This window comes from Caloenas nicobarica, chromosome 3 (genome assembly GCF_036013445.1).
Source record: "Caloenas nicobarica isolate bCalNic1 chromosome 3, bCalNic1.hap1, whole genome shotgun sequence".
Taxonomy (NCBI): domain Eukaryota; kingdom Metazoa; phylum Chordata; class Aves; order Columbiformes; family Columbidae; genus Caloenas; species Caloenas nicobarica.
This window is the reverse complement of record NC_088247.1, coordinates 47837847-47860308: the sequence shown is the minus strand read 5'-3', so window position 1 is coordinate 47860308 and position 22462 is coordinate 47837847. Positions and strand designations below refer to the sequence as shown.

At 36.8% G+C, this 22462-nt stretch overlaps 1 protein-coding gene across 1 annotated transcript in view; it reads left to right on the top strand.

Annotated features, from left to right (window-relative positions):
- The window catches only part of SEC63 (SEC63 homolog, protein translocation regulator), a 59822-nt gene extending 40730 nt beyond the window's left edge, over positions 1-19092 (top strand). The window contains exons 12-21 of the mRNA XM_065632639.1: positions 4244-4398; positions 6239-6386; positions 7930-8012; positions 9682-9741; positions 9967-10125; positions 10853-11011; positions 11992-12093; positions 17132-17230; positions 18052-18156; positions 18672-19092. Of these exons, the coding sequence (XP_065488711.1) occupies positions 4244-4398; positions 6239-6386; positions 7930-8012; positions 9682-9741; positions 9967-10125; positions 10853-11011; positions 11992-12093; positions 17132-17230; positions 18052-18156; positions 18672-18815 (1214 nt within the window). The 3' untranslated portion in view covers positions 18816-19092. The remainder of the gene's footprint in view (positions 1-4243; positions 4399-6238; positions 6387-7929; positions 8013-9681; positions 9742-9966; positions 10126-10852; positions 11012-11991; positions 12094-17131; positions 17231-18051; positions 18157-18671) is intronic.
- The last annotated feature ends 3370 nt before the right edge of the window (positions 19093-22462 follow it).

Genomic DNA, 22462 nt, shown 5'->3' with positions numbered 1-22462 from the left:
TGTATCATAGGTACAGTTGAGAATTTGTATATTTCTTTAGCAGGTTTTCTCAAAGATATTTCCAAAGTTTTACAGTGGCAGTAGTCAGAAACTTGTACCAAACATTTCTTCTCACTTCCATGCCAGTGCTCTCAGCAAAAATCATTAAAGGGAAGGTGATACCGAACAGTTGCCCATCAGGCCAACCATAGTGAATTTGAGGACTTGAAGGTAAACCGTTGCAGAATTTTGGTCTTTGATCTAAAGGAAAATCACCATTTTTGCTACTTATCACTTAACAAATTCAAAATGTTGACCCTATTCTTGATGACCATACATGTAGAGGGAATTTTGCCCCCCTACTGACTGTTTGGAAACAACTGGAATTTTTTTTTTAATATATGAGTAAAATTATAGTTAGATATTGACATTTGAGTCTGTTTTGTTTAAATGTGTGTATTTGTCATCTTAACATAATTTTAAATAGCTTTAAACTTAACTACAGATGTTTTTAGGTTTAGTTCTAATTTTTGCTTAAATCAGCCTTGACATAGTGCATAAAATTATGACATGCTATAATTAGCCATAGATGTTCAGCAGTCCTGATCTGTGAAAATACAAAGATGATGGCATGTATTATTATTATCTAAAGAAATATTTTGGGGACAGATCTTATTTTGTGAAAGCTAAATTGATGTTGGGACGAGGAGTCTCACTTTGCACGACATTCATTTATGTCCTTCAAATATCCTGAATTACCATTATTGTTATTAGCGTAAGAATATCTGTAACCACTTATGCATACTTTGTAATCAAGTCTTTTGAGGTAAAGTACCCTGATGAATCCATGTAGCATTCAACTATTGATCCAGTATCAGCTGTTCTTGAAGATGAAAGAAAGACTGAGAAACACTAAGGACAGCACATCACAGAATGAGATTTATGAAGTTGTGCTGTCTAAGCCCCTTTGCAGGGACAAGCATCCTGCCTCCCTGGGCAGCAAAAAGTGGTACCTCAGGCTGCTCATGCATCCTGAAAACAATCTAGCCTGAAACGATGAGTGTAGGTTTGGCATAAAAATGAGTTAATCATGGTTACTTCTTAATTTTTAACAGAGCTGTCATTCTTCGCAAACGAGTTTTGATTCATTATTACCTGGATTTGTTTTTGGAAGGAACGGTTTTAATTTGCTTTCATAAAAATAAAACTGATGCTATTTTAGTTTCAGCTTTTAGTTACTGCTAAGCCCTTTACGGCTACCTCTAGATAAAATGTCTTGTACCATCTTGCCTGATTTCTGCATGGTCTCTGAGAGTTCATTTTTATGAACTCCCTGAAAATACACTTTGCTCTGTAGCGTCCCTTGCTTGCATCCATTGTTTTGTGATGCTTAGCCGATAGTTGATAATCACTGGGTCTAAATTATTTTGATGGCTTCTTTGAGATCATCCTTAAGTATCATAAGTAGACAGCTGCCGGGCCGAGCGAGGCATTTGCTGCCAAAAACATGGAATGTGCTCCGGTAACTGTCTGCAAACAGGTGAGGCATCACTTCAGCTGTCCAAAACATGTTTCTTAATTCAGGTTGGAAGCTGCAGTGTCGTGTAGAGGTTGTGGTTGGAGCCAGTTGTACACCATTCCTTCACAAGTAACTATGATTTGCATTTAAATTTGTGATCGACTACTGTAATGTCATTTTGAATGACTTTATGACCTTGGATGAAAGGTCATCTAGTCTTGTGCACTTTGACAAGCAGAAGATGTCAAAATATGTGCAGTAATGGCATTCATTTTATGGCAGGGCCAGTTGGGTGTTAAAAGCTATACTGTCCTCAAATCAATTCTCAGGGAATATCAAGCCCTTTGTTATTTTTGAGAAACCAAAATAATCTCCAGTTTTGTTAAAATATTTTTCTACTGTCATGTGAATGGTGAGTCAATGCCTTAAAGAGAAGAATTTCTACTTTGACTACTGCTCAGTGGTCTCAAAGCTCTGGCTGAATTTCCTGCAAAAGCCAGTTTGTCAGAGAATATTTAGGATTCTTTTGTTAACTTGGTTTGCAGCATGGGGGCTTTTTGAATTTAAAACATCCTGTGACTTTCCGTAGCAGCAGTCAAAACAAATCACAGGGGACGTGGAAGATAGGTAAGATGGAAAGTAAATTTTGTGCTATTTAGTTGGGAGATTAGTCTTTCCATTACTTTTTTTTTTTTGAAAGGTAGAAGTTACTTACCAGTGTGTCCAGCCAGATAGTTCCATTCACGTGTTATTTTTCTCTTTGCATTGCATGTAGTCTTCACAGTGTTTATTAGTATACTAGGTTAAAAAAAATCCTGCCATGTAATTTGATTTGTTAGCTGATTATATTTATAGCTTGGTGTAATTAATGAAAAAAATAGGCCATTTGAAGAGAGAGGTGAAGGTGGGCAGGTGGAGAAGAGGTGACTTGAGTGATCTTTTGGGTGCATTTAATGTGCCATAGGAGCTACTTACAGATTTGCAGAAAGGTAGTGGTATAAAGGAAGGAGAAAACATACTGAAGACTTTTTTTTTTTTTGGTCAGATGTACTTTTTCGTACTTCCTCTGTAAAATGTTTTAAAATTAACTTAAACTTGCTTTTTATCAAAATGCTTTGCCGTTGGCACTTAAATTAAACATTCAGCAATTTTTGCTTTGGTACCATTTTGGTCAGGTGCAGTTTACAGCCCGCCTGCCTTCTCACCCAGGTATAAGTGAACCTGCATTTATCCACATCTCTAATTGCCTTGACAGGGTGGTAAGCTCGATCACACAGCCCTAGCAGAGTGAGCATATTCCTTCTGACAATTTGTCTAATCCATCTATTGAAAGATGCCTCTATGCCCCTGTTGTAGTGTCCCGAACATACTGATACCAGCCAAACACATCCATACCAAATGCACATATTTGTATCCATGAGTATATTTGTGTATGTACACACACAAGTGCTTGTATTCCTACTTAGGTATTTATATGCAGAATATATGTGTAACAGTCAAGATAATCAAAGGTTGGGTTTTTTTTTCTGAGAAAAGATTTTAAAGTATAGGGAAAATACATATGCTGATTCTTAAATAAAATGACAGGCATCATACATTGCAGGTGTTTTTTGAAATACATGTTTAAAGTTGCCTTCAGTTTTTTCATATGCCACGTATGAGTTCAGAAAAAGATTTAAGTAGCTTAAATTTCTCTTGGCTCTCAGAAAAAGAAGTTTAGATTTTCTTCAGTTTCATGGTAAAGTATATATACAGCGACCTGAACATTGCTGATTCTGGACTCACAGCAATGCTTGGGCTGCAGAGGAATTTTGAAATAAGTTTTCTAAACAGTGTTTTGAGAAGTTTTATTTATCAATGGACAGTGGCTAACAGAGTTAAATAGCAGTATGTGGAAACCCATCTGCTTTGCTTTTTCATTTTTTTGCAGACATGATGAAGGGTATTAAATGACTTTTTTATTTTTTTGTTTTGCTCTGTTCTGGTTAAGACTTTTTCCTTTTCTTTCTTTTAATAATTTTAATTATGTAGAGTTTATACCTCTTTGTACTTTAAAACATTAAACGAATTAGAGCAAATTCCTGAAGGAAAAGTCAAATATCTATTTGCTCAGACACCCCTTCTAACCTTTAGGCTTAGTTATAAAAGCCATGCCTTTGATATTTCTACAGCTATTCTTGTTGCCTTCTAACATAATATGCTCTGCTTATCTTCAGTTATACCTGTTTTTTTTTTTTCCTTGCATGCAATGGGCTGCTACCTTTATGTTCACCTCTCAAGAGGAAAATCTTATGAAGTGTTGTGTTGTTAAAGATAAATGTCTGCTGATAAACTATATTTAATGATATGCTAACAAAGTAGAGCTAAACATGTCATACACACACATCACACGTGTTACAGAAATTTAAAACAAGTTGGTTTTGATGCTGCCTTTATTTTAAACTTAAGTTGTGGTGTTTTTGTCTGTAGTAATTGCATAGATACATTATGCTGTTGTTTCTGGAGACAATGGAAGATGGAAGTTTGGTGTTCAGTTGTGACAGCCTAAATAAAGGGAAGGAAATATCTGCGGAGCTGTATGACTGCAATGAGAGTAAAAAGGCTGTCTGGTTAATTGTGCTGGACATTTTAAGATGCCTCTTTTGCTTGACTGAAAACAAGGTTTTCTCTGGCCTATAACACAACTATAAACTGTAAAAGTTTAAGAAGAAAAAAAATAACGTTGTCTGTTTCATTCTCCCCAAGAAAGGGAGTTCCGTGCTCCATCTTTGGGATCTTTGGAAAATTGCATGAAGCTTTCCCAGATGACTGTCCAGGGACTTCAGCAGTTCAAGTCTCCCCTTTTGCAGCTGCCTCACATTGAAGAGGACAACCTTAGGCGGGTCTCCAATCATAAAAAGGTATAAAACTATGAATGATACTTGATAATGCCATACAAACGTTTTCTGTTACCGCTTTCACCTCTTCGCCTATAAGGAAGCAAGTTCATGCATGTTAATTCATAACTAAGACAGTAAAAATATATTTATCTTTTCAGGAATTCAGTACAATACTTCATAGATCTGTCCATCTCAGGAGGTGGAAATTAAGAACATAAATCTTACAAGTGTAAAAGATTGGTCTACATTGACCTCACAAATGAAAGAAACAGTTTCCTTCTTATTATAGAGTACTGTCTCCTATTTAACATTTTTCCAGAATACAGCTGGAATATCCTACTGGGATTTTTTTCCTTGTTTGTTCTTATATCATTCTTAATCTAGTTCAATAGAAAACTTATTTGGAAGGTAGCACAGAGGAGTTCATAAAAGGAAAAAAAAATCAATTACTGTGAGAAGCATTTCAGATTTTGTGATCCCATTGCTGTGTAGTTGGGTAAGTGTTGGTACTTGTAGAATTTAAGGACAAAAAAACTAGTCTTCTGTGAATACCTGCCTACGTCTTCACTCCTGTTGCACTGACTATATCTCTATATTCAAATGTGTTTGTTTGTTTGACTGTAGTATGTCTCCTCTTAATGCCTGGTTAGAAACAACAGTTATTTTCTAGTAGAAGCTGTTGACTTTTGTGTTAGTCTTATTACAATGGTTGAGTCTTATCAGTCGTAAAAATATTCCTTTTATCTCATGGAAGTTTTGTTTAGCTTTGACTGTAGCCTTAGGTAGTATTTAAATGTTTCTGTGTTAGTATGAAGATAAAGAATTCTTGAGTACTGCATTTTTAATCCTCTTTGAAGGTGCTTGTTCGTCAAACAGTCAAGTAGTGTTTTCCTTTGGATGAAGTAAAAGAGCCATTCTCCTGTAGGTATCATCAAACACTTTTCTTAATCCAGCTCTGAACTACAGGGAGCATACAAAAAAGTACATAATTTTAGATGGATTTTTGGCATGTGCACTGTAACAAAGTAAGAAATCAAGAATTTGGCTATCTCATAATCCCACCTGCCCTTCCTCTGAAGGATGAGACCAATTTATTAGGCTTGTTTGTACAGGATTCCCATACACTGAAGTCTTGAAAAATACCATCCTCTAGAGGGGAGGTATGATCAGTCTACCTCAGGGGCGTCAAACTCATTTTCAGGGGGGCCACATCAGCCTCACGGTTGCCTTGAAAGGGCCGAATGTAATTTTAGGACTGTGTAAATGTAGGAGTAGTTACATTTACACAATCCTAAAGTGACTGTGTAAATGTAGGAGTAGCTACATTTACACAATCCTAAAGTTACATTCTGCCCTTTGAAGGCAACCGTGAGGCTGATGTGGCCCCCCGTGAAAATGAGTTTGACACCCCTGGCTGGATCTGTGCTTATTTTACTGTTTTCACTCTGCTCTGCAGCTCTTACAAATCTAAAACCATTCCTTTTTTGTGATTCGGTATTAAAAAGAAGAAAAAAATGTAACTTAGTTGTCCCTGCTAATATAAATATAAAATTTATTGGCTCAGCTTTCTGAAAAAAATGTCTAAAGTAATAGTTTTGTAACAGATGTATTCAGTTTCTAAGAGCTGACATAGTATGGAACACACCAATATTCAAAGCAATGCTATTTAGCAGGTTTCAATGCAACCTCCTTGTTTTATTGTTTCTCAAAACATATGCTTGCTAATTTCCTAAAGTATGTTTTTTATAAGAACAAATTATGTGTTAGTAGTGTGAGGAGACAAGTGATATATTATCAAGAGTTTATTTGTGGACTGTGTTCTCTGCTACGATGTGACTTCCTTGTTCTTATTTTAATTCAGTATAAAATCAAAAGTATTCAAGATCTGGTGAGTTTGAAAGGTTCTGATCGTCGCAATTTACTACATTTCCTAGAAGATAAGAAATATGATGAAGTTATGGCTGTCCTTGGCAGCTTTCCATATGTCACTATGGATATAAAACCACAGGGTGAGTGGGAGGTCCTTTTGTTCTGTAGATGTTGCTCTTCTGACATTTTGATAGTGTGTCAGTAAGCTTTTGGAGGATGCTGAAACACAACTCACAGTTATTTATGTGGCCTGGAAGTGACATACTTTCTTGAGTGGCGGACTCTTGTACATGAGATTTATAGTCTGAGGAGATAAAGTACATTGAAACATTTCACAGATTCCCAAGCCAGCAGTAGTTTCTCCTACAGGAGCTTATCTGATATTTCATCTGTTGATTTAATATTTCACGAGCAATGTGGAATTCTGGTTGAAATACCACTTTTATTAGCTATCTTAAAAAGCTCTGCTATGCCAGAATTTATGCTCAACTTACTCCAGCATGGAGAGTCCTTTATGAGATTTTCTTGAGTTGGAGACCCTGATGCCTAAATATTCATGGGTTCATTTGTGATAATCCTCATGCGGTTTTTATATCTGGCAGAATTTGTCCATGCTGTGCTTAACTACCTCTTGTGTGCAATGTTTCGATGACTGTGTAGTGCTCTTCCTCTCTGAAGATTAGGTGTGTTACGAAGCAGTTCCCTGTTAGGCAGCGTCTCCATGGAAAGTGAATTGCTTCTGTGGTCTCTGTTAAACAACATTTAGAAATATCAAGCTTATGTGTGTTTCTAAAAACAAATAGAAAAAAAGACTATCTTGTCACACAGGATTGTGCACAGTCCTGTTAATCTGCTTAAAATCTAGTCTTAAAGTACCTTCCCGTATTCTGGCAAGCAATCCTTTTCTGCCCATAGTCTTTGTCACACAACGGTACTCAGGTGTGATATGGAGGATTAAACAATGCATATGCTTTTCTATTTAGCTTAATATTACCATTATATAAAATATATATGTAAAACTAGTGAATAGTAAAATTGCTTTCTTGAGAGGGGGAATCCACACTGGGATATAACTCTATTCTTCTTCAACCTGGCACATTCTCCAGTTCATACACTAGAGATATAAACTCCTCAGTGGCTTTCCTGTGGGTTTTATGTTTGATGTTTTAGTTAAAATAATCATTGCTTTCTTTTATTTTCCTTTGCCTTCTGCTTAAATAAAAGAATTAAATGCATGATTGTTAATGTGGCATTGAAATTGAGTTGTTAATCATATGAAAGTCAGGAAAATCAAAGTTATGATTCCCAGAACAAATATAACAGGGTCCCTTTGGTCATGTGTGGTATTTCATGTTTCTGAAGTTTTATGCTTTAATATATAATGCACAATATTACAGAGTTATGGTTCCCACAGCAGCTATAACTTTGAATTTTCTAACTCTCATGCAATTAAAATTTCAAACTCAATGTTGCTGTTTTATGGCTTGCTGAACTACCAGCCCTAATCCTGATAGTATAGTTGAGGTTGTAAGAGACTTATTAAATAATATTTTGGAATTTATTTTTTGTTAAAAATTCTGAAGTTTGTATGCTTATAGTTGGGCATATCAGAAACAATGTTTAAAGGAAAAAAAAAGGTTTTAAAGAAGTTTAATAGATGTGTTGCTTTTCTTTTCACACTAGTTTTGGATGATGAAGACAGCAACAATATTACTGTAGGTTCTCTCGTCACTGTTCTGGTCACACTAACAAGACAGACCATGGCAGTAAGTATTAAGAATGCTTGTTCTTCTAGAGTAACTGCAAATATATGCTAATAAATGGGCATTTCTTCTTTGCAAGCTAACGTAGTGTTTTGTAAATATAACTGTAAAATTAAGATTTTTAATTGAGAACTTGTGCTCTTAATCCTCCCTTATGTTTTTCTTTCTGAATGAGAAAGTTTTCCTGGAATCAAACCAAAGTTCAGTCTGACCTGTTGCAGTTGTCTAGGGAACAGTAAAATAATACGACAAGTGATACCGCCCTGAGGTTTGTAAATAACAGGAAAAGAGACATTCAGAAACTTAGTTTTTGAGCCAGAATAAAGTATTCACTCAAGTCCTTTGGACAGTGTTTGATTTCACTTTATGTGGGCTCATAATATTACAAATCTCTTGGGTGTTTTAGACACTTATGAAAGAAACTCAGTCCCACAGAATGCAAAATATACATAATATAAAGGAAGTACACCAGTGCCACATGAAGAAAGTGGGGTTAATGTGGCATGTTCAAAAATAATACTACACCCTAGTAGTTAAAGTTCTGATTTTTAGCTTATTTTTTTAGCTTAAAACATAGTAATGACTTTCTTTAAACGAAATCTTAATGCAAAGAAACTAAACAAACTTTTATCTAACAAAGCCTACAGTGTCAATTTTTGCATCTGCGCTGTTCAGGTGATTGTCTTAAGTAAATGGAAAGTCTTAAGTTTCGCCTCTGAGGTAGAGCATACAAGCATGAGTGAAACAGTTGAAGATCAGATGAGGCACTGCAGCCAGATCAGCAGAAAGCAGCCTGTTTATGTAACTAAGTGTTAACACTATGGAATTTCAGAATGCGTCATCTCAGTGATAACTGAGGATGCAGTAAGTAGAAAGTAAAAGCACTGTATCACTGTGCTGGGCCTTAAAAATGAAGGAAACTGAAAATTGTAGGCCTATTTAAGTGTTCTTAGGAATTAATTAAAATGTCTGACAGAATACAGAAAACTCATTTAAGACGTTTTCTATGTGAACCCCGCTAGGCAGCTTGGCATTGAGGTACATGACCTGAAAACTAGAGCTATCCTTTTATATGATGCTTTTTTTGTGGTTGTATCTCATATTTGCCATCTTTGTGTAAGACAGCTCCTTTATGACTTTTTTTTTAATGGCAAATAGTATGTTTGGAAGAAAGAAATGCATGAAAAAAATTCCATTTGCATAGAGATGTTCTGGCCTACATAATACTAGCATTGTGTTTTGTCTTAATGTTTCATATTTCTGGTTTGATTGGTTGTCCTGTGTCCCCGAGTAGCAGTGCAGCTGTTGAAGTTTTTAATGCTTTGGCAACTGGAGCGGAATTTGCATTTTACTACTGCTTGCTTTTGTGGTACAGGATTTCTGTGCTTTATAAAACAAGTAGATTCTTTGGAACAAGATGACATGTTGTTACTAAATTTCTTCATAATGCTAGTGATGGAAAAATCCTAGACCAAATGTTAGAAACTGTTCGATTTTTTTTTTTTGATCTGTTAATCCCCTTTTGTGTTTGTCACTGATTAAAGAGTTTGCCATAATGAGTAAAACCTTCAGGGCTGACTAAGGTAATTTAGTTTAAGTTAAAAAATAAAATAGTAATTTGGTCTTTTGATACAGAAAGGCATTAATAGTTTTAACGTCTTTCTCTAACCAGGAAGTGTTTGAAAAGGAACAGTCTATATGTGCAGCAGAAGAGCAACCAGCAGAAGATGGGGTAAGTGAAAATGAATGTTCCTTGTGCTAGCTAAAGAGAACTTTTGTTCAGATCTTCGAGTTGCCAATTGTGCACTTCTCAAGCATTTTTTTCCAGAAATGCCTACTGAAGTGTCTCTTGAACTGTGCTTTATAACTTTGGTTCTCAGCTTGAAATGCTTAAAGTACAGCAAATGCCTGAAGTTTAATGAACAGAATAAATATTTTAAATTCTGCTTTCCTACAGCAAGGAGATGTCAACAAAGTTAAGAGCAAAGGATGGCAGCAGAAGAATAAAGGAACCAAGAAAGCTTCAAAATCAAAGAAAAAGAAGCCATTGAAAAAGAAACCTGTGCCACCTTCATTGCAACCACCGAAACAGCAGAAGCAAAAACAAGCTAATGGGGTAGCTCATAGAGTTTATTGATATTTTAGTATTTTGTTCAGTTTCACTCCTAATCCGATGGGGTTGTTGTAGCTATCTGTTACATTTCATTCTATGTTTTTGTAAAGCATATTTCTTAAACTAGCTTTTTTTTTTTCCTTTACACTTAAAATCCTTGTAAAATAATTGGGGAACCACTACATCAATGTTTCCAGTGGCCTACTGAAAGTTGTGCCCTACTTTAGAAGCCTGGCTTCACAGTCCCTTTTTATTAGTTCTTGTTATGCTGCCTTCTGGGATGTGAATTGTTTTGTATCTTTTGCTTTTCCTTTAAAGGAAAAAAACTGACACGAGACTTTCTTCTGGTAAATTAAGTAGCTTTAATACCTTCGTGCTCCCACTGCATTGTATTTTCTCTACCTCCTGGGCCATGTTGTAGGTACTTTCTCTCATTTTTCTCATGACTTTTTGAAATGCGACCCCAGAATCAAATACTATTTTCTCCTCTTCGTGTTGTAGATGCCATATGGAGAAGGAAAATTGCTTCCCTACTCGTCTTAGCACATGAGGGGAAAAGATTAATCTTCACTGTAGACATACTCTGTGAAACCAGAAGAGTGTAGATCAAAATAGGAAATAAGGTCTATGACCTTAAGACAGGTGCTGTGAATGCTGCATACTGCAATAATGCAGACAAACTAAGTTAGAGGTTTTTGGTGTGTGTTGTTTTTTTTTTCTTTCCCGTTAGGAAGTAGTTGCGAAGGAAGAAGAAGAGGAGGTCTCTGATAAAGGAAGTGAATCTGAAGAAGAAGAAACAAACAGGGACTCTCAAAGTGAGAAAGATGATGGAAGTGACAGAGATTCTGACAGAGAACAAGACGAGAAGCAAAACAAAGATGATGAAGCTGTAAGCCTTAGTTTTTTTTGACGGGGAATATTGCCTCCTGGATTGAAAGCAAATGCATTTTAATCCTCTAGCATCCCCTCAGGCTAGGCAACATTAGGATGAAGGAGCAGTATCAGTTTTCCAAAGGTTTTCAGACCTCATTACAGCATAAGAGCTTTGTCATTGCAAGTCTTCTTCAGAGAGAGCAGTGAAGGGTCTTTGGAGAACAGACAGAAAACTTAAAAATGGCATGAGAAAAAATAGCATGACTTCAGGGAAAGACTGTAATATTTGTTTTGGCTTAATTTGCTTAGTAGCTGATGTAGATTTTGTGAGATAAAGAACAAAGTTCAAAGAGAAGACTTTACATGCAGTGGCTGTTGCATACTGTAAGCATGCAGTAGTTGAATGAACTTGTACATATGCATAATAATAAACTCTAACTGTTAATTATTAAGTTAGTCATTCAAAACCGTGGATTAAGAGATTGTAATGGAGAATGAGGCATTTTGGTGGTAGATGATTTCTGCGTGACGGGTCTTACAGACGAAGACTTGAGACTGACAGCTGGAAGTCCTGGACAGGGTGAGAATAAGTTTCCGATGGGAAAAGAATCATCGAGCTTTTAATCAGGACTCTTGCAGCTCTCGTAGTGAGTGTTTATAGGCAGTGCTGTAGAAGTGAGTTTTGAAGAATGCTTGCAAGCCCTGCAGATCTGTGGTTTGGGTTTTGTGTGTGTGTTTTTTATTGTTTTGTTGTTTGTTTGGGCTTTGTTTTGGTGGGGGTTTTTTTAATATTTTACATGATTGGTTTTTAGTTTTACTGTGTGCTTTTTTTTCTTTTAATCATACTGTGTAACTTTATGTGCATTTCCCTTTTATAATGTATAATGTAGCACAAGAACTTGACATATATATCACTTCCATGGGCTAAAACTTCTTTCTTTTTTTAATGCGAAAGATAGCTAGCGCACAATAACTCTTTAAACTTGCCTTTGACAGGAGTGGCAAGAATTACAGCAAAGTATACAGAGAAAGGAACGAGCCCTTCTTGAAACGAAGTCAAAGATAACGCATCCTGTTTACAGTCTTTTTTTTCCTGAGGTCAGTAACAGAAAACATTATAGTTGTGAAACATGAAAATTACTATAATACAAATTAATTGCTCTTCTTATGGTAAATACTGGGCTTTTAAAAAAGTAATGATCTTCATTTGAAAAAAGTCTTAATTTATGAAATCCTCTTAAACTCTTTCAGATACTTCCCTAAACTTCTAATATATTGTTCTTTCTATTCAGATCCCAGAGACTTGCAAACTTGTATAGAATTTAATGTTCTTTTTTGATGGCAATAACACTGAATTTTTTTTCTGCTGATCTGCCACATATAGATAGATTCAGAATGAAACCTTTCAAATATATAGGGATCTAATTTATAGAACTTTTTTTGGGTTTTTGCTGTGGAATGTGAAAGCACAGCAGTGGCTCTAATACAGAGTTGGGAGTAGACCATTACTTGCTCTTTAACTGACTGCAGGCACCTGTGAGAGGGGGAGGTCCTGACTCCCCCTGTATTAAGGGTAATGGCAGGAGAGTCTGAGGGTCATTTGGATCAGCAGGTTGTTTTGACTTGCTGCTTGACTTCCAGCCTCAACACAACAGTGTGGTGGCAACACAGCACACAGCTGTGGAAGAAGGAGAGGATTGGCAAAGCTGTCTCTTCCTACCACAGTGTGGTCTGGAAGTGGCAGAAGCCAATTGTGGAACAATCTTTCTTATAGAGCTCAAAACCAGAAGATCAGGTGTGGATGGGTATCAGAGAAAGGGGTGTATTTGAGAGTGGTCACTCAGTATAGTAGATAGGCTGATGTGTCTCTACAGCAGCCTTTGTTGTTGAAAATATGTTCTGATGTGTCAGTTGTTACTCACACAAACAGCTAACTGTTGATAGATGTCTGAAAACCCATCACAGCGATGAAACCTTGACAAAGGTGAGATTTTTCAAAGCGTGGGTTTTGTCTTCTGAGCAAATAAGTTAGGTCTTTGGGAGGCAACCAGATTGGAACCCGGAGGAAGGAGTATTTGGCCACACTTTCTTCCCAGGCCAGTGGTTCAAAGGGTTTCCTTTGCTTCCCTGCTGTCTGACTAGAGAGCTGATCTGGGATCTCTCCCTCTCTCATTGTGCTGTCTCCAGTAACAAGGAGGTGGGGTGCAAGGCTTATGCTTCCTCTTGTAGCTTAAAGGAGCCTGTTGAGATGGGGAAGAACAGAAAAAGGTGAGAAAAAGGGAAGACGCTGTGTATTATTTGCTCCCTCTTTTCAGTCCCCAAAGCTCTTTGTGTCTAGACCCTGTACAGCTTTTTGCATGTGTAAAACACACTCCATTGTCCCCATGCTTGTAATCATACTATTTCTGCTGTTTTTACCTAGTTCAAAGTGCGGGAAGCAAGACCTGTTGCTAAGGACCCAGACAAGATATCCAAATAAACCAAAGAAATTGTTTTCCTGAAGGTCTTAGCCGAGAGTTGTGTGGCCTCACCACATCTAGCTTTGTAACAGCTGAGCTTAATGCTGTATTTTCCTGATGCTGTTAGGTACCCTCCCATCTCTCAACACAGCTTCCAGCAGTCGCCAGCATAGCAGGAAAAGGTGTACTGCCATTCTGCTCTTCTGGCTGCCTTAGATCATGGCAAATATGCAACAGAGCCTTAATACCTCCTTGCTGCGAAGGCAGCTGGCCTTGGTCATCAGTCTAAGCTCAAACAGCGAGTGTGTGCTCTGCCCAATGCCACAGGAGTGGTAAATGTTCATATTTCTTTTTTACTGCGCTGAGGGTTCCTTCAGAGACTTCGCTTGTACTTACTCTGTACAAAGCTGCTTAAGCTTCAGCTGTGTGTAACGAAGCTGCTGATGGATTTTATAATAAAAGCTAAATACAGTACTATGCTAAAAAAGAAATCTAGTGCTGAACTGAATACTTGAAAGAAACACGTGTATTATCTCATGGTACTGCAGCTGTAAATTTTCCAGCTTCTCTTCACTGATTTCCTGGAAGCTGAATGTGGCTGTACTTAGTGCTGGAGCTGCAGTTGGAGCATGTTCAGATAGTTGATTTGCAGCATCTGAAGAACAAAATCCATCGTATTCTGTTTTTTTTTCATCTGTGGTTTAGAGTATTACATGTATTATGATGGTGGCCAGTTCAGAGATGCAGAGCTAAGGACAAAATTCTGTAGTTAGTGAATCTCTATTTTTCCAGAATTCATGGATGTTTGAGTGTAACTGAGCATAATGTACTTATTCTCAGAAGGTAGCCTTAACACCATTTCATCTAAATTTTTGGGCAGTTGATTACTCTGCCAGGGATGCATCTTTAATCTATGTGGATTCCTAAATAATTATCTTCTGCTCCTGCATCCATGGATCCAGAAACTGCACAGATTGTAGTTTTGACATTTTTAGGTAGAAACTGGCCCTGTTGTTCCAGTTTCATGAACATACTGGTTCCCTGGCATACCAAACCTTGCACCCATCTGTTAAAGGGCATTTTGCCTGCTTGCCTGTTAGCTTGCCAGATTCTCACAGGCATAAACTTTAAATTCCACCCAATAAGAGAGAGGAGAATGACACTCCTGCACAGTTGTCCTTTCTATAAAAAAACTGTGGTACTTTGAGGTCAGGAGCTTTACTTCCAAAGAGTTTACTCTATAGAGTCCCTTGAGCATTAGGTTGAGGAATATCATTTGTTCTGTTATTTCTTTCCCCTTTTGGCTGTTATTTTTACCAGTTTTTGTGAAAATCCAGTTGACATTTTTGATCTTTGTTCTAAAAAAAAAAAAAAAAATTAGTCCTTGCCATTGAGAGTGGTGGAAATGTACACAATGTAGGGTAATTCAGCACAGTGTTTTAGTAACATCAAAAATAATTTATTGATACAAATGCAGATCCTTTTTTATATGGTCAGAGTCCTTATAGCCCCCAAATGGCAAGTAGCCATTTCTGTGATGGATCTATCTTCTGTAGTTCTTGTTCATCTGTACTATTTATGCTGTTTATCCTTCTATTCCGAGAGGTCCTTGGGCTAGGAAATAAACACTTCAGCTGCATAAGATTCTTCTTTGCTACAGCCATCAAGCACATTGACAATATATTTGTTATTGAAACTTACAGATAAAGTAACTTATGCCTTATAATGACATGAGGAAGTTCATAAAGAAAATTGCTTAGAATAATTGGAAAAAGAACTACTTACAATTCAACAAATTCTGGTATTAAATACCATTGAAAATTTTTTGTCGTGTTCTTGGCGCCTGTTGTTCTAAACCCGTCAAAGAATGCATCACTTTACTGCGAAGCAGTTGCTTTTACTTTCGTACACTGTAAAATAGGCATTAACACTGCGTTAATTTTACACTGGTCTGCTCTGGGAACAGCGTTCATCAGAGTGTTTGGGTTGCTGGTGTGAGTGTCTTGCCATTGTAAATCTGTAGTTTGTTAGTTAAATGCTTCAGTTAGATGGTGGTAATTATTAAAAGCATAACAATTAGTCACTTCAAAAAAAGAAAAGGAGTTAATTTAGCTTTTGTAATTTTTCAACCTGCATTATTTAAATTTCAGATCACCAAACATTGGCTTCTGAAGTGTTAAAAACAAAAAAACAACCCCAAAACAACAACAAAAAAACCAAAACCCAAACAAAGCCACAAACAAAAAACCAAACCCAACACACACACACAGAGACTACTGAACTTCGGACTCTTTCAGTAGAGACAAAAAAATTATTCAAACTCTGCATATTAACAGCATTTGCATCCCACCTGTGGTATTTGGAAGGGGCTCACTGGTGGTGTTGAAGTCCACTGTGTCCTTTCATTTAGTCCTTCCAATGGTCTTAGATTAAAAATGAAACAAAACAGAACAACCACATTCATGTGGCACTGAAGCAACCACCTGATTGGTGTGAGTATCTAACATTTGCCTTCTGGTTTGGAGCTTGACTTTAAACTGTACACGCTGCACTCTTTGGTTCCAGTCTCTTATGTGATCCATTACCAGACTATGAGGGTTGGGTAAAAATTGTTTTGGAATACAGTTCAGCGATCTAACATGTGGCTTGTCTAAACGTGTGGATTTTTCCCATTTTCTTCCCTAAGGGTAATGACTGCAGTACTAAACCAACCTCTTTGCAACAGAAGGGTTTCAGGTTCTATTAAAACAAAATTGGATTTTACCTAAAATGTGTGCCAGAGGATTTACCAAGAAGTGGTTAAATGAAGAGCATTGATGTTGAAGAGCTATAGTCTGTCCTGTTTGAGAGTGGTTCTGTCTGTGCTGCTGAACTGCACCACAGTCTTAAAAATCTGACTCCAATTGAGGGATAAACTCTTATTTTTGTACAGTGTTGCTGTCTTTTCTGAAGAGCAGCACTCCTTTAATTTCATTTAGTTTAGGAACTCTGCTTCCGTGCCTGCAGTGGTGAAACCTTTGAGACCTGTAGCTATTTGGAGAGCTCTGTGTGATAGGCAGCAGATGTTGGGTATCCTTTACAAATATCAGTATTGCCTGCATTTTTGGGCTTCCTTGATGTGAAGTCTCAGTATGTCCAGATTCTGACTTTCAGCAGATTCCTACATTTTGGAGGGGGAGAGAAGTAGTGGAGCAAAACGTACTTTACTGAAAAAAGATTTCCCAGTTAAAAAAAAAAAAAAAAAAAAAAAGTACTTTGTTTATCTTTTGGCATGCCTTGCTTTATATGCTGACCTTCTTATCCAGGCTGGATTTCAGTTGAAGAACCCAAGGCAGTATTAAATTACATGAAGTTGCTTGTTAATCATCAGTGGACACAATTCTTCAGAGCAGTTCCATGTCTTATGTGGTAGCTTAGGCTGAATATATGGAATGAAGCCTTTGGAGACCAACAGTTATTTGTGGTAACCTCTTCGCCTTCAGTGTGCAGTATATACTATATATTAATATGCATCCAAGAGCTTAAAACAAAACCAAACCCACCTCCTTTCTGTCCATATTATAAGGACCAGTGAAACATAATTACCTGTTTATAAAGTGCATGGGTGTAATTTTTTATGACTTCAATAATCCCTTTTTTCTGGTTTGTGTGGTGTTTTTTTTTTTCTTTTATGAAAGGAAAAACAAGAATGGTGGTGGCTATATATTGCAGATCGGAAGGAGCAGATGCTAATATGTATGCCGTATCATGTTTGTACGCTAAAAGATAAAGAAGAGGTAAGGTACTTGAAGAATTTTCTTTTGTGGTATTACAACACTGTACTAAAGTGTCTTCTGGTATGCAAATACATTTAGATCTTTTTTCGTACTTATCTCTTAAGATAGAAAACAAATTTTGCTCTCCTGACAGAAGTAGAGGGGAGCCTTTTAACTGTGAAAATGGATAATGGAGAAAGAAAATGTAATTTAAGAAGACTTTCAAGTTTCTTTGCAGAATGTGTTTTTTCCCCTGATATCAAAAGCTGATGAAAACCAGTATTTGTACACAATGAACATTCTTAGAGTTATTCAAATGTGTGAGAAATACTAAGTGTTCTTTTTCTGTAAAGCAGAGGCTGTGACAAATTAATTAGCCTCAGCTCATGTGATCTTTCTGAGACTCTAACCTTTGGCTGTGTTCTTTGCTCTTCTGAAAAATGGAGATTTGATGTATTTTTTTTTTCTTGGAAACTGGATTTTTATGTTAAATTTCAAGTAACAGAGTTAAGCTAATATTTTCAGCATACTAAAGATTGTTTGGGTTTTTGAGATTTAGGGAAGCATACCACAGGGTGAAATTGTGTACTTAAAAGAGGTACTTTGGTCTAATTCAGAAAAAAGTGTGATTCGATTATTTATCTTTTCATGGAATGTATTGTGCTTGGGTATTCTGTCTCTTTTCTGTGGGTATTTTATTATGTAGATTTTCAAATAAGTGTCACTTGTAAAGAACTAAAAAATATTATTCTGTAGTAGTTTTTATTGCTTATTATAGAGTACTTGTTCTAATGTGTCACTTGAAAGCAGTAAGAACTTATGGTGTGAGTTCTGTTTTATAGGTAGAGCTGAAGTTCCCAGCACCAGGCAAGCCTGGAAACTATCAGTACACGGTTTATTTAAGATCGGATTCATATATGGGATTGGACCAGATTAAACCATTGAAGGTGGTGTTTCTGTTATGTATTTGTATTATATTGAAAGCTGCTTCATATGACTATTAACACCCTAGGAGTCCTGTCATCTTTAAGAATTCAAGCTGTTCTGTTTTGAAACCAGTGGCAAGGAGGGACTTGTAAGCAATTTCTGCATGATGCCAGTAGTGACAATTTTATGATGGATTAAATGGGACTGAAGTTCGCGGTGCTTTCCAGTGCCTGCATATTTTAACACACGTCTTCTCGTATTTATTCAATTTTTGTAGTATGGTTGGCTCTGGATTTATACCTTGAGGTCTGCTATACCATTTCCCTGCCCTTAGTCCTAGTTACATCCAGTTAATGACAAAAATCTGGCATGCTTTATTTCTTGAAGCAGGTGTTTTTGTGTTGGTATTTTTTTTAATTATTACTTTTTGTTTGTTTTGGCTTTTGTTTGTTTTTCACAAATTGGTGTGTATTGTCTGTAACACTCCCCGCCCCCCCCCCCCCCTTTTTCTTTCTTTTTGTTTATGCAATTACAGCTGGAAGTCCATGAAGCAAAACCAGTGCCAGAAAACCATCCACAATGGGATACAGCAATAGAAGGTGATGAGGACCAGGAAGACAGTGAGGGCTTTGAAGACAGTTTTGAGGAGGAAGAGGAAGAGGAGGATGACGATGATTAAACAATACTGTTGATTGACTATGATATCTGCACACACTGCAAACTCTTGGTCTGACTGTGGAACTGTACAATAACCAAGAAACACAGTACAGAAGCTTTGAGAAGGCTGAGTTTAATTTTTCTTTACCAATTAGGAGTGCATTATTATAACGTCTCAGTGGAGGTGAAACATCTGTTGCCATTGATACACCTTGGAACATGCTTATGGCTCATTATAGCCTTCAAGTGCAGGACGGTGCATTTGTTTCAATTGAAAATAAAAGCTTTTTTATTATAAATGTCTGAAAGTGTGGGCTATGTATTGTCTGGTCAGTTTAGGGTCCAATTTAAATAAAAGGTACTATTAGCTAGGAACAAACTTTAAATCAATTTTTCTGCATTAGGAATTTATTTTAGAAAACGTTTTGGTATATTTGACATTACAAATCTCTGTTGATTGAAACAACATCTGCTCAACTTAAACTTGATCGGTTCTGTGGTATTCATTAAATATTTTGCTGTGATAATGCTCACATCATGGATAACTTTAAAAATCTGTTTAACTTAACAAAATCATTATAAATTGGCATCTCACCCATTGCCATGTTCCATGTATTCTGGAGGGCTGCTTTTTTAGGACTGTTGCCTTTTTATGTCCAAAATTATAATGGAAATCATAAACTTTGACTCTGCCATAGGGTACTTACTAATGGCTTAAAACATTTTTAAGCCTTTATGTCATCAGGTCAGCAGAAGATCTGAGTCTTTTGATACACAAAATGTCTGAAAGCAGTTTTGGGACCACATGTAACATAAGTTTGTGGCTTTTGTGTAATACCTTTATGAAAGGTACATCCTGAAAGCTGAAGTAAATTCTTAACTCTGAATCTACCTGACACTGTCGGAAGCATTTTAAAGGTTAAATACGACATGCAAAGAGGGCATGTTTTGTATAAATTTTCAATTCCCATCAATAAACTGGACAATTTGATGGCTATTTGTATTAGTGTGCATCTCTGAGTTGTTTTTTTTTTTTACCTCAGTCTCCTGCAGGGCTCTAAACAAGACAGTGATTCTATCCCCACCCCTGTTTTAAAAAGACAAGTCTAATTAGAGAATAAATTCAGGGAGGAGGAGATCAGGGCTGTTAGTGTATTGTGTTACTTGACAAAAGCCACGGATTTTTCTTTTTTTTTCCTCTAAACAAAGCAAATGAAAGCGATTAAAAGGTGTATTTCTATATTTCTATATATTTCTATATTTCAGACAAATTATCATGCAGGAAAGTTTCCATCCTATGAAAATTGCCTGAAGCCAGAATAGTTGCACACTAATTTGTGACCTTGTTTATCAGAAAGGGTTGCCACTTTAAATGCAAATTTATGTCATTATATTCTTTGTAATTGCAATAGTTGCAAATAAAATGTGAAACTGTTCTAAAGGAGATCACGGTTATCTTTCAAAGTGCTTCTGAAGTGCATATAATCCAGGGAAAACTCTTGTAAAGCATAAGCAATGTCAGATGTTCAAACTCAAGAATGGAGACTAGGTTTACATTAGATGGTTTGTACACTTGACACCTTTTAACTCCAGTTTCTATTTGCAAAATACAGTAGAGAAATAACAATAAGCACTAGTTGCATTCCATAGGCGTTCAAGCCAAATGCTGCACAGATGAGAGAAATGCTTGAGAAAGAGTCCCTGAACTCCTTTTTATGAAGTAGGCAAAATGAAGGCTAAACTTGAATTAATTCTGCCACAATTCATAGTGAACTGCTGCAGTTGTTGAAGCTGGGAAGTGATCATAGTTAGGACATATAATTGATAATAAGAGCATGGGGAATGGAGAGTGCTCTGACTCCTGATACCTGAATTTTAGTATTAAAACCTGAGGTATATACTTGAAAGATGTAAATGCATTGAAGTGATTAAAAAAACCAACCAAACATGTCCCTGGTGTGAACATTGAATTATTTTCTTAAAGATTGTAGCTGACAGCTTTACACTGAAACCCTGCAAAACAAAGATCATTTTATTGAGCTAACAAAGGCTAAATCGAATAGTTCATCAAATGTGGGTCTCCTGTGTAGTCAGTGTAACTTAATAGAAGATGCAAGGAAAAGAATTGCAGTGGTATTGGCGACAGTCACAATGTAAAGAAGGCATGCTGATGTTTTCCCTCCTCAAAATGTCAGCTATATAGTTGTGCACCATCTTGCAACACCTTCCAAGACAGATGCAAAAATGAGGCTCGGGATGTATTTAAGGGCTTCATGCAATTAAACCCACCAACTGCAAATGCTCAACTCTTAGTAAGAGTGTTACTATATTACTGAACTGTTAGTTCGTCTGTCATGTGATGTGACCATTAATAACCATTTCTTGAAGAACAAGTTGGTTTGTCATTCAAAGATTCAATAGCTGTCTCAAATAAGAGTTACCAGGATGGGTAAAAATATACAGGAAGAGCCAACATTTTGTGTTTGCTGTTATATGTGTCTTGCTTTTTGATGGGGTTTAGGAATTAATTCAACTGAATTTACACCTCACTCTTCTGAAACTCTGGAAGAGTAACTAAAGAGTAAAAAAAGTTCTAGAAGCAAAATCTACTTTTCTGCTGCACCCCCTGTTCAATAGTGACCCCAGTGTCATTTGGAAGCATCCAGGACTATTTCAGTGTGAATAAATTCATTTTTGCGCTTCCACTGTCATATTCCCGCTGGTAGCCTTTTGTTCTGGATCTGAGTAGGTATGTGCACAGCTGACTGTCCACCCCAGCAGAGATGCTCCAAGTACCTTCAGAACTTGCAGAAGCCACTTGGAAAGGGAAGAAATTGGATGTGGTGCAACTGGCCCTGCTCCTCCTGGCCCAGCTTGGAAGCTTGTGGTTACCAGATGGAAGTACCATGAATTACATTTGGAACAGGTAAGCACTGCTTGTTGAAATACAGGATAAATTTGAAGTAGAAGGAACAAGTTATAAAAATGGGATTTTTTTGGTTTTTTGTTTGTGTAAAATGTGTTAACCCTTCTGCCCTCCCAAAATGTTGCCAAGTGGTTGATTAATATTAAAGGAAACTTCACTTTTTTTCTTAATCTGCTGCAGGATGACTGCAAAGTTACAGTTCTGCGAAAAACTGATAAACTCTAAGTTGCAAAAGTCTTGTCAGTGCAAAAATCCCAAAACTATAGAGAGGAAGGTGCTTTTCCAAGTGAGCAGGTGCAGTTCGCGCCGTACTCAGCAGAGGGAGGCAGGGGCACGGATTTATTCAGGAAACCCTGGGATTTTCTTCCAGGGGATACCTGGTGTATTTTGAGCGGTAGGTTTGGTTTTGTCTTCCTGCTTTCTGGAGGAGGAAGGCATAGATGGACGTTTCTTTTCTCTGTTTCTTTTCTTTTAAACAAATTCTAGGTTTAGTTGCCAGTGCATTCTCCCTATTTTTGTATCTGTTTATCTGTGGGGGTTTTTTCCCCCAAACACCTTGTTGACTCTTAATTTAAAAAACTGCTGAAGGAAACCCATTTTAAGATTGGAGTTATTTAAATTGTTTTTATTATTATTTAAAAATAAAAATCTGTCAGAGAAAGAAAGGCAGAGCTTTCTTTTGTAGCAGGAACTGGGGTGCTAATGAGCCCATTTTGAACCTTTAAAGTTGCTTTGCATTAGTT